This window comes from Hypanus sabinus, chromosome 2 (genome assembly GCF_030144855.1).
Source record: "Hypanus sabinus isolate sHypSab1 chromosome 2, sHypSab1.hap1, whole genome shotgun sequence".
Lineage (NCBI taxonomy): Eukaryota > Metazoa > Chordata > Chondrichthyes > Myliobatiformes > Dasyatidae > Hypanus > Hypanus sabinus.
In genome coordinates this window covers 168,267,284-168,280,311 of record NC_082707.1, presented here as the reverse complement: position 1 = coordinate 168,280,311, position 13,028 = coordinate 168,267,284, and the positions used below count along the sequence as shown (strand labels likewise).

At 38.7% G+C, this 13,028-nt stretch overlaps 1 protein-coding gene across 1 annotated transcript in view; it reads left to right on the top strand.

Annotated features, from left to right (window-relative positions):
• The window catches only part of degs2 (delta(4)-desaturase, sphingolipid 2), a 64,954-nt gene extending 52,759 nt beyond the window's left edge, over nt 1-12,195 (top strand). Inside the window, exon 3 of the mRNA XM_059959092.1 lies at nt 7,755-12,195. Coding sequence (XP_059815075.1) covers nt 7,755-7,898 — 144 coding nt within the window. The 3' untranslated portion in view covers nt 7,899-12,195. The remainder of the gene's footprint in view (nt 1-7,754) is intronic.
• Nucleotides 12,196-13,028: the final 833 nt, after the last annotated feature.

The following is a 13,028-nucleotide window of genomic DNA, read 5'->3' as shown; positions in this document are numbered from 1 at the left end:
CGGTGATGAGAATTGAGTGCTTTGTTCTTTTTTGGAGCTGAGTCAATCAATTATAAAGGATCCACGTAGCCTACTTGCTTTTGTATACTGTGTATCTGCTTATGAAGTTCAGGATCCCACATGCCATCCAAATAGCTTTCTCTCCCTACCTTGCCACAAGTCTTTCTGTTCCTGCTTCACCTCAGTCCCAACATGTCCACGCCTATCTATTCTAAATCCGTTCAGCAATGCTCGTCTTGTATTGCACTGTCAATTCTTGTGAAATTTATATTGAGAAACATAAGTTGGTTTGCTTCATTCAGCTATTGTGATTAGCTGTTGGAGTAAATCAGTAGTTATATGGTTTCAAACAATTAAGGTAGAATTTCTTTTTGTTGGGTGGAGTACTTGGAAAAGTTAGCAAAGCATAAACATGTACAATACAGCTCTCAGTTGTATTATTTACCTGGCCTGCTTTCAGTGAGGTATTGCCAAAGTCTGACTAACAATCATTTTGCAGCCTACATAAAGCCAATCCCTTTCTTCTTGGTTTCACATCCTCTGCACGCAATAGGAGTCTGGTTCCTTTCTAATGGAGCTGGGGCATGTTTTTAACATCTGTAAACTGCTGCTCAACTGTAAAGGTGCTATCGTATGATCAACTATTCATATCCTGTCCTGTGGGTCAGTTTGAATTTTCTCCAGAGCTGACAGTGATCCATTACCCCCAACACAAGAATGTCTGCATAACATACCTCCTCTTTCCCTCCCTACATTTGCCATATACTGTATATGGTCATCCTTTTACATTGGGGTAAATACTGTAAAAGGTAAAAACCTTCTTGTAATTTATTTGAATGAATGCATAAACTGAGTAAGTGCCTGTGGAAAAACAATGCACAATAGGTTTTGTCACAGGTTTCTATTCAAATTCATTTGGTAAGTTTTTTGTTAGAAGCCATTGGTATGTATTTATAAAATTAAAGAAAACAAGAGGGAAGGGAATAACCAGGGTGGCTGTGTACTGGATCTGCTCAGAGCTTTGGAAACCCGTTTTACCCGCCTTTTAGCTCAACATTGACTGAGTTTTTCAATGATAGTTATTTTGTTCTGTTTACCTATGCCAACTGAAAGCAGATTGGGTTTGTTCCAAATGCAGTTTTATTTTTAAAGAAAATATTGTCATCCATGAATTATAATTGAAAAACTCCATAGCTTTTAAAATAATTTTTCTTTGAAGTTTTTGGTAATTACCTCAGTTATATGTGCATTGCTTTAATTTTATTTTGACTTCTAGAGGATAATTGAAAAAAATAAAGAAAATCTTGCTTCCTGATGTTCTAATATCTAGAATTCTTCGTATAGTTGGTGGTTGTGTAAGGCTGATAAGCTCACTTTTCTGGAAAGAGCAAGCAATCATCCAAACAGAGGTTAACTGATAGCCAGTTGTGTTAGAAAAGGGGAACCCCCACAACCAATCCACTGAATCTTTGTGTGTAGGTGTCACCTCTTCACTTGCAAACAGGGAATCCAGGATAATGTGTCTGAAAGTTTGTGTTGTTGAATTGCTATGGATCTAGACTGCCCGTGCCTCATGATATATCATGCCTGAAGATTGCACCTGATGCCTGCCTCAAAGCAAAGTCGAGCTAGTTGTCATACAAGAACCATAGGACCATAATATGCAGGAGAAGAATTAGGCCATTTGGCCCATTGAGTCTGGTCCTCTATCATGGGTGATCCATTTTCCTCTCAGCCCCATTTTTCTGCATTCTCCCTGTATCTGTTCATGGCCTGACTAATCAAGAATCTTATCAATCTCTGCCTTCAATATACTTAAAGACTTGGCCTCCTCATCTGCCTGTGGCAATGAATCCCGCAGATTCACCACTCTCTAGCTAAAGAAATTCCTCCTCATCTCCATTCTAAAAGGACGCCCCTCTACTCTGAGGCTGTGTCCTCTAATCTTAGATTCCCCCACCACAGGAAACACCTCCTCCCATCCACAAGCCTTTCACCATTCGATGGGTTTCAATGAGGTCCTCCCTTATTTTTCTGAATTCCAGTGAGTACAGGCTCAAGGTCATCAAATGCTCCTCATGTGACAAGCCTTTCAATCCCAGAAACATTTACATGAAGGAGTGCTTGCATAAACAGGTGCAGTGAAAAACTACTGCAGCAGCATCACACAATGTCAGATAAGCAGCATTTTACAAGAAGAAAGAACACAATTAGAATAGAGAGCAAAATCCATTTTAGTGCCAAGTGGTCATAGTGTAGCCCTACTGTGGTAATCATGATTGTGCTCATTTCTTCAAGAACCAAATGGTTGATGAAGGTAACTGTTGTTGGGCCTGGTGTCTTCCTGCCTGATGGTAGCTGTGAGAAGGCAAACTTGGTAGTGGGTTTCAGACACAATCCCAAACTAACTTAGTCAGAATCAGGTTTAGTATCACTAGCACGTCATGAAATTTGTCATCTTTGCAGCAGCAGTACATCAGAATAGAGAAAAAAATTGTGAATTAACAATATATATATAATTGTTGACTAAGTAGAGCAAAAATAAAAATAAAAAAATGTAGTGAGCTAGTGTTCATGGGTTCAATGTTCATTTAGGAATCAGATGGCAGAGGGGAAGAAACTGTCCCTGAATCGCTGAGTGTGTGCCCTCAGGCTTCTGTACCTTCTGCCTGATGGTAGCAATGAGAAGAGGGCATGTCCTGGGTGATGGGGTCCTTAATGATGGAATGCCGCCTTTTTGAGGCCTCACTCCTCGAAGATGTCCTGGCTACTATGGAGGCTAGTGCCCATGATGGAGTTGACTAAGCTTACAACTCTCTGCAGCTTTTTCAATCTTGTGCAGTAGCAACCCCCCGCCCCCAACCAAACCTTGATGTAAACAGTCGGAATGATCTCCACGGGACATCTGTAGATATTTGCAAGTGTGCTTGGTGTCATACCAAATCTCCTCAAACTCTACTGTAATGCGTTCTTTGTAGCCGTAGGGCCCACGGTAGATCCTCAGAAATATTTACACCCAGGATCTTGAAATTAATCACTCTTTCCACTTCTGATGCCTGTATGAGGACTGGTGTGTGTTCCCTCGACTTCCTTTTCCTGGTCCACAATCAATACCTCAGCCTTCCTGATAATGAGCGCAAGGTTTTTGCTGTGACACCACTCAACTAGCTGATATATCTTGCTCTTTAATGCCCTCAGGTCACCATCTGAAATTCTGATGACAATGGTTGTGTCATCAGCAAATGTACAGATGGCATTTGAGCTGTATCTAGCCACATTGTCGTGGGTCACCTGAATAAACAGCATATGGGAAGGAACACGACCTCCACCCGAATTTCTTCTCAGTTGAATTCTAATACATAAATGATGTCTTGGCTTTAGTAGACTGTTTGCTTTTGTTTGATGTTGAATAGAAGAGGAATGTTACTGTATCCTTGCTGTCGTGCAGAGTGCCCTGCTTTTTGCTTTCATCATCATGCATGTTAGTAACCCATCCTATCAAATGAAACTGCAACTTTATTACCCAAAATGAATGATTGTAGAATAATTTACAGAGTAACAGAAAATGGTTTTAGGCTCAGCATGGTAAATAAAGTATTGGAATATTCATTTACTATATTTATAAATCTTCTGTTTTACTGCTTGTAAACTGGTTGTTGATTTTGCAATGAATGTGTTATTTGTAGAAAGAGGTTCTAATTTCTCCATTTTTGTATATGTTTTTCTAGTTTGTGTTTGTGTAATGATATTGAAGGTCAAGTGCCTTTCCTGAACATTTGTAGAGGGTATTCAGCACTGAAAGGACTGATTAACAATTCATGCTCATTGATTGCAGTGTAATAAATCCTACGTTCAATGAAGGTTTTATCATTTGCTACAATATCTCTGAGCTGCATCATGTACCAATACAGAAAAGATTATTTATCTGTTTAAACTGTCACTAATACAACACCAGCAATATACTGTACACACAGTGGCCACTTTTTTAAGTATAGTAGTGGGACGACTATGGTCTTCTGCTGCTGTAACCCATCCATTTCAAGGTTCGATGTGTTGTGTGTTCAGAGATGCTCTTCTGCAAAACATCGAGGAACAGATAGGGAGACAGATTCTGGAATGGTGTAAAAGTAACAGGGTTGTTGTGATGGGAGATTTTAATTTCCCCAATATTGATTGGCATTTCCCTAGAGCGAGGGGTTTAGCTGGGGTGGGGTTTGTTAGGTGTGTTCAGGAAGGTTTCCTGACACAATATGTAGATAAGCCTACAAGAGGAGAGGCTGTACTTGATCTGGTATTGGGAAATGAACCCGGTCAGGTGTCAGGTCTCTCAGTGGGAGAGCATTTTAGAGATAATGATCTCAATTCTATCTCCTTTACCATAGCATTGGAGAGGGATAGGAACAGGCAAGTTCGGAAAGCATTTAATTGGAGTAAAGGGAAATATGAAGCTATCAGGCAGGAAGTTGGAAGCATAATTTGGGAAAAGGTGTTCTCAGGGAAATGTATGGCAGAAATGTGGCACATGTTTAGGGGATACTTGAGTGGTGTTCTGCATAGGTATGTTCCAATGAGACAAGGAATGTAGGGTACAGGAACCATGGTGTACAAAGGCTGTTGAAAATCTAGTCAAGAGGAAAAGAAAAGCTTACAAAAGGTTCAAAAAACTAGGTGATGATAGAGATCTTGAAAATTTAAAAGGTTAGCTGGAAGGAGCTCAAGAATGAAATTAGGAGAGCCAGAAGGGGCCATGAGAAGGCCTTGGCAGACAGGATTAAGGAAAACCCCAAGGCATTCTACAAGTATGTGAAGAGCAAGAGGGTAAAACATGACAGACTGGGACCAATCAAGTGTGACAGTGGAAAAGTGTGTATGGAACCAGAGGAGATAGCAGAGGTACTTAATGAATACTTTGCTTCAGTATTCACTACGGAAATGAACCTTGGTGATTGTAGGGATGACTTACAGTGGACTGAAACGCTTGAGCATATAGGTATTAAGAAAGAGGATGTGCTGGAGTTTTTGGAAAACATCAAGTTGGATAAGTCACTGGGTCCAGATGAGATATACCCCAGGTTACTGTGGGAAGCAAAGGAGGAGATTTCTGAGCCTCTGGCAATGATCTTTGCATCATCAATGGGGACAGAAGATGTTCTGGAGGAGTGGAGGGTTGCAGATGTTGTTCCCTTATTCAAGAAATGGAGTAGAGATAGCCCAAGAAATTATCGATCAGTGAGTCTTACTTCAGTGGTTGTTAAGTTTCTGGAGAAGATCCTGAGAGGCAGGATTTATGAACATTTGGAGAGGTATAATATGATTAGGAATAGTCAGCATAGCTTTGTCAAAGGCAGGTCGTGCCTTATGAGCCTGACTGATTTTTTTGAGGATGTGACTAAACACATTGATGAAGGAAGAGCAGTAGATGTTGTGTATACGGATTTCAGCAAGGCATTTGATAAGGTACCCCATGCAAGGCTTATTGAGAAAGTAAGGAGGCATGGGTCCAAGGGGACCTTGCTTTGTGGATTCAGAATTGGCTTGCCCACCGAAGGCAAAGAGTGGTTGTAGACGGGTCATATTCTGCATGGAGGTCGGTGACAGTGGTGTGCCTCAGGGATCTGTTTTGGGACCCCTTCTCTTCATGACTTTTATAAATGACCTGGAAGAGGATGTGGAGGGATAGCTTAGTAAATTTGCTGATGACACAAAGGTTGGGGGTATTGTGGATAGTATAGAGGGCTGTTAGAGGTTACAGAGGGACATTGATAGGATGCAAAACTGGGCTGAGAAGTGGCAGATGGAGATTAACCCAGATAAGTGTGAGGTGGTTCATTTTGGTAGGTCAAATATGATGGCAGAATATAGCATTAATAGTAGACTGTTGGCAGTGTGGAGGATCAGAGGGATCCATAGGACATTCAAAGCTGCTGTGCAGGTTGACTCTGTGGTTAAGAAGGCACAAGGTGCATTGGCCTTCATCAACTTTGGGATTGAGTTCAGGAGCTGAGAGGTAATGTTACAGCTGTATAGGACCCTGGTCAGACCTCACTTGGAATACTGTGCTCAGTTCTGGTCACCTCACCACTACACGAAGGATGTCAAAGCCATAGAAAGGGTGCAGAGGAGATTTACAAGGATGTTGCCTGGATTGGGGAGCATTCCTTGTGAGAATAGGTTGAGTGAACTTGGCCTTTTCTACTTGGAGCAATGAAGTATGAGAGGTGACCTGATAGAAGTGTATTAGATGATGAGAGGCATTGATTGTGTGGATAGTCAGAGGCTTTTTCCCAGGGCTGAAATGGCTAACATGAGAGGGCACAGTTTTAAGGTGCTTGGAAGAAGGTACAGAGGAGATATCAGGGGTAATTTTTTAATGCAGAGATTGATGAGTGCGTGGAATGGGCAGCGGGTGACGGTGGTGGAGGCAGATATAATAGGGTCTTTTAAGAGACTCTTGGATAGGTACATGGGGCATAGAAATATAGAGGACTATGGGTAACTAGGTAATTTCTAAAGTAAGTACATGTTCGGTACAGCATTGTGGGCTGAAGGGCCTGTATTGTGCTGTAGGTTTTTTATGTTTCTAAAACACTGTTGTAATATGTATTTATTAAAGTGACTGTCACCTTCCTGTCAGTAAGAAAGAGTCTGGCTATTCTCCTCTGACCTCTCTCAGTACTGAGGTGTTTTACCCCACAGCACTGCCACTCACTGCATGTTGTGGGTTTTTTTTTGTTTTTTTTTGCACCATTCTCTGTAAGCCCTAGAGACTGTTTGGCATGAAAATCCCAGGAGATCAGCCATTTCTGAGCTACTCAAACCACCCCATCTGGCACCAACAATCATTCCAATGTCAATGTCACTTTGATCACATTTCAAAGTTCAAAATAAATTTTATTATCAGAGTACGTACATGTCATCACATATGACTTAGATTCTTTTTCCTGCAGGCATACTCAGCAAAGCTACAGAACAGTAGCTGTAACAAACTGTGCAAAAACAAATTTAAATAAATAGCAATAAATAATGAGAGCATAAAATAACAAGATAAAGAGTCCTTAAAGTGAGACCATCGGTTGTGGGACACCAGAAATAGAATGATTGTAGATATCCTTGTTTGTTCAGGAGCCTGATGGTTGAGGGGTAGTAACTGTTCTTGAACCTGGTGCCGTGAGTCCTGAGTCACTTGTGCTTTCTACCTGATGGCAGAAGTGAGAAAAGAGCATGGCCTGGATGGTAGGATCTTTGATAATGGATGCTGCTTTTCTATGACAACATTTCATGTAGATGTGCTCAGTGGTTGGGAAGGCTTTACCCTTGATGTACTGGGTCGAATCCACTACCTTTTTTAGGATTTTCCATTCAAAGGCAATGGTGTTCCCATACCAGGCCATAATGCAACCATCCAGTACACATTCCACCACACATCCATAGAAGTTTGTCAAAGTTTTTGATCTCATGCTGAGTCTCTGCAGACTCCTAAGGAAGTAGAGGTGTTGTCATGCTTTCTTCACACTTACATTTCTCCCCCATTCTGATGTTTGTTCTGAACAACTGAACCTCTTGACCATGCCTGCATGCTTTTGTGCTCTGGATTGCTGCCACATGATTGGCTGGTTGGATATTTGCATTAACAAGCAGGCTTACAGGTGTAACTAATAAACTGGATACTGAGTGTACATACTGACTTCAATTGAAATTAAATTTCCAGCTTAAATATTTCATTTCTTCTAACTTCTCTTTTGTTGCTCTTGTAGGTGAAAGAGATTGCTCCTGAGTACTATGAGAACCTGCCCCAGCATACATCCTGGGTCCATGTGCTGTGGGACTTCGTTTTTGATGACAGCATTGGTCCTTACTCCAGGATTAAAAGGGAATGCAAGCTTGTGAAGGATGATTGAGGGGAACAGAAATAGAGAAGAAAATCCTGTAATTCCTGGCAATCAGAAATGAAAGCAAAAAAAAATCTGCAATAAATTAGCTTCAACCATTGCGTGAAAAGACATCTCAACAATTAGACTCAATATTTACATGAACTAACAGTTCTTTTAATATTCAAGTTAAATAATCTGCTGTATGATGTCACAAAATTATGATATTAAATAAGGTCATTGAATTACAAATATTTTTAGCACCATTCAAAATAATTCTGATTCTGATCCAGTTGTTGAGCACTGCTTAAGCACTGAAATATTTTAGGTCCAGTTTTTCATTTTGGGAAAACTTTGGCTTCACACCAATATTGAGTCAAGATGTGAACAGACTCCAAAATGAACCAGAATTCTGCTTACCCCTGACTAGTGTCCTCTGTGATTCTGAGGTGAGGCTTGGTTTCTACTGCAACGTTGCTGTGAACTGCTAATAACGCTACAAATCTTGTGCAGATGCACTGTTAGACAGTGAAATAACATCTTTCAGTTAAGGTATAGACGCTGGGCGATGCATGTGTTATTTGAATAAAGTTTCCCCAGAGAGGGGAGTTGCTTTATTACTGCAATATCAAACCCTGTCTTTTCTCTCTCATAAAATCACCAAGTCCAAAGAGTCCCATAATCAGATTGGGTCAACTTATCTTTATTAAATATATCAACGTGGTGTTCATTGTATTCACTGAGGTCCAGTAATAAATGAATGAATAACTCATTCTCCACAGCAAAAATAATTAAAGTTAGGCTTTAGAAATTTGTTGCATTTAATAATATCTGCAATTGTTTTAAAAACTGCTGTAAATTGGCAGCAGGTAAAGTAGTGTGGAAAAAATGTAGGGGCCATTTGTTATTCTACAGTCATAATGCAGTTAGGAGTGATTATCTGTACTGAAGATGCTGATAATCTGGAATGCCTCCATTCCTACTTTAAAAATACTCATGTCCAATTAACATAAATGAGGATCTGTAGTTTTACAAATTCTCTGTATGCTGTAACATGTGAAAAAAATTTAAAGTGGCATATTTCTTGTCATTAAACCATCACCTTTTGCTCCCGTGCGTATCTTAATAACTAAAATATGTTTATAAGCATCTGGTCCTTCGTAAAAAGAAAATGGATCACCTAACTTTACTCTGTTCCCGGAGTTTTAAGGAGCATAAGCTTGTGTACAGATTTAGAGGTGAAGCTCCAGTTATATTTCATAGGCTCCAAAACCAAATTTAATTTAAATATCATAGATGAAGCAATCATTGGAATTTGCTTGAGTTATTACAAAATATGCAATCAGATTCAGCTAAAATTTCACTCCTTTCACTACCATCAGATAATGAGATTTCTCTTGATACTGCTTTCACAGATAAAATTATATTATTATCATTTTTAAAGTGGTAATTTATTTCACTAACAAATAGCAGTACAAATATAGACAAATATATGACAATAGCTTTATAGAACATTTCATTATGCCTAAATACATGTGTATATGAAGTTTGTAATCAAAACTTGAACTGACCTGCTTGTGTTTGTAATTTTATTTTACATTTCGCTCAGTGAGAAAGAACTTTTTATGACAACAATATTAACAGCTGAAGCTTTGACAGGTAGAGTCTGAATGATAATGCTTCAGCATGTTCAGGTGTATTTTGTTTCTTTCTGATAGTAATCTATTGCAATAATGACACTTCAAGCTATCTTTTTGTCTGTGGGGGGGTGACTTTGAGATGTATGAATATATGAACAGTGGATTTCTACCTTAATTATGTGGACCTTGGGGAAATGCTGCTGCCTCAAGTCAGTTTTACCCTGTGTTCTAAAAGACACTGTGGTGTTCTGATGTCATGAGGGCAGCGTGCATTTCTTTGTATAGTACAGGTCGGATAGCTCGTCCTGAATCAGCAGACATGATGCTTTGTAAGTTAGCTGTGATCCTAAATTGTCATACTTTGTTTATATGTATAAGTTTATAAGATTGGTCTGCATTTATTTATCATGCCTGATGATCCTTGTTGGTGAGGGTGAATTAAAAGTGAAGAAGTGTGTGTCATAAGTAGTGAGAATCAAATATATCCAAGTCAGAAGAAAGATTTCATAAATTTCAGCTAAGAAATGAGACAGCAGAAATGTTTTAATATGTTAGTGGACTATTATCCTACCAGCAGCCTTGTAGAAGTATCTCTTTGTAGTTCGGGTTACAGCAAGCTGGCTTTACTTTTAAAATTGCTCTGTGGGTGGATAACATAGAAATCTCTGTGCTCTGATCAGTTGATGAGTTGTATCGACGGCAGCTACGGAATCAGACCGTGACCTATCCGAGCATTTGGTACTTCTCACATCCTTGCGTAGAAAGTAAGCAGTGTCTCCCACGATGAATGCATGTCACTTCCTGTTCTATTTAATACATTAGGTAGGTTAAGGATTGTTAAAATTGCAGTTACAGTGGGTTAATGTGAATGCAATTAATGAAGTTTTAAACAATAATGCAGTGAGGCAAGACAACCCATAATGCAAATTCTGATCAGTTATGTAATTAAGAGCAGAATGCTCCCCTGAATAAAAGGAGTTTGAATATTGTTTGCTTTAATAGTTTCAAATGCTAGAGAAGTGTTTACATTATAATATCAGGAGTAGATTACAGCTTTTATTTAAAGAGCTGACTGATGGTAGGATTGGATTCAATCTGCTGGAAGGGCCCTTTTCTCTCTCATTTGTGAGTTCCTTGGTGTAGATAAATCATTCATTGGACATGATTTGAGCCCCAAATTATTCTAAATGAATGCACCAATGGTCTCATTCAGAAGAGTCATTGCTATTCATGTAGGCAGCCTGTGTCACAGGTAATGAGAATGTAAGACAACAGAACAAGAAGGATTATTTTGCAAATTGCTGCTCCAGATCCCAGGAAAACTAAACAGCCACAAATATCAACATGGTTTTATTAATATACTGACTGGCTGCTATACTATTTTTAGCTTTGTCGAAGACTACAGTAGTCCTGGCTATTTCAAGCTTGACTTGAGTTTCAATACCCAAGGTTGACTGATACATTAATTAGAGTTGTTCTAGCATTTGAGTAAATGTTTTTGAAAGTGAATAATATGTGGCTCTTCGATAAACAGAAGATAATGCACTCCAAAACAGAATTAATAGGCCATCACATTAGTACAGGTTAGCTCTTCTGGGTTAGTGGTATAAGAAAGATAAAATTCATTTTACACCTAAATCTGAGGCAATGTGATGATTAGAGATGGCAAACAGCAGAAATAAACATTGCTAAGGCCTGGTAGATAAATATGCACTGTATAGCTGACACACAGAATAAAATAATTTAAAACGGTTTAGCTAGTGTAAAGAAAGAATGGTGTACGTTTACGTACTCTGACACGGCATCAATACCCCTCAGACTGAGTGGCATGAAATTCAGTACATTAAAAATAAAAGCTTTCCTATTCCCCAGAACCTGTTAGTTAATGGAAGTGGCTCCATTCAGAGATAATTTAATTGAGTTCTTCATTTCATGATGAATTAACTGAGCTTTGATCTTAATGGTATTTATGCCATCTCAACTTTCCAAATAGGTTATTTTCTTATCATCTTTCTCACTGATTCATTTGCATAGCTATAAAATTCTGTACTTGAGGTAAAGAATTACTTATATGATGTGGTTGGTACCCATAATGAGGCCCAAACTCTCAATAAATCAATTAAAATAGTGTGCTTACTGGTTGTCAAAAAGGATACAGTGGTAAAATGTTTTAAGAAATCAATTTATTTTTAAAATAATTATTCTATGACAATACTGGAAGATCCTAATCCATTCTGCTTGAAATATTATCGTTTATTTGCCTGACTTTGGGATTGATGAAGATTAGGCTGTTACTTAATAGAACTGTCTGCATATGTATGTAAGGGGGCCACATGTAAATAGATACAAGATTTAGCCTTGATCAGTTATGTTTATTTGTGGCAAGTCCTGACCAGCCTATTAAATGGAGCATTTCATTTAAGAAAATTAAATGTGTTCTCTTAGTCACTTTTGGAGATTATGTGGAAATATTTTTGAGTATATTTTTCCTATCATGTAAATACTATTTCTAAAAACTGCTCTGATATTAAAATGTGATTTATCTTTAAAGTTAGGTTGTTTCTCTAAAATTTATTTTGGAAATTATGTAGATAAAGACTTTCAGTACTATTTAATTTGAAAGTTTTAAAATTAATGTTGAAATTCAAATAAAATTGAGCACAAATTGCTTACACAATGAGTTGTCTTGTGTATTAAATATTACTTGGGGAATGGATAATTGGGGAATCCACCTGGACCTCCTCCCTCAGCTCTGGTATGTTTACTCCTGCATTTGCAGCTGTAAGTTATCATTTAATGTAATTAATACTTTTGTTTTGTGTACTGACTCACAATGTACTTGAATTAATATTCTAGCAGTGGATATTTACAACTGTAATCATTCTCTTATCTGTTTAACTTCCGGCTTTGCAAAGTTCTGTAAATGGAACTTTCAACATCCTGCAATAAAGAGTCTTCTTTTGCAAACGGGTCCAAGAACAAATTCAGTCATCCAACATTCTGCTTGATTGGTAGCAAGCTCCTCCACCCTCAGCACTTAACAGCTGGAGCTCAGAGCCTCTTGGACGGCATCTGCCAAACTTGCAACTCCTGCCGTCCAGAAGGACAGGTCAGTAGTTGAGTTCAAATACGTTGTCTGTAAATCCAACACCCTGACTTGGAAAGGTTAGGGAAGCACTCCACTGGTATTATTGTAAATTCTCATTTGTTTTACTAGCACATTGGGATTTTCTTCACCATTCCGACTGCTTCATTTAGAGAAGGTAAATTAAGAAGTAGCTGATGTTGTGCGCCGGCTTGATCTCGATGATCATAATGAATGATATGGAAGACTCAAGGGACCACATGATCTATTCCTGCTTCCATTAGTTTTTAATTAGGAGTGCACATTAAATGCTGACTTTACCAATAATGCTCACATTTCAGGAGTGAACGAAATAACCATACAACAACATTCAGCATCTGTTTTTCTGCCTGCAGGGAATTCACTTCATATTCAGGTGTCTATCTAAAAGCCTCT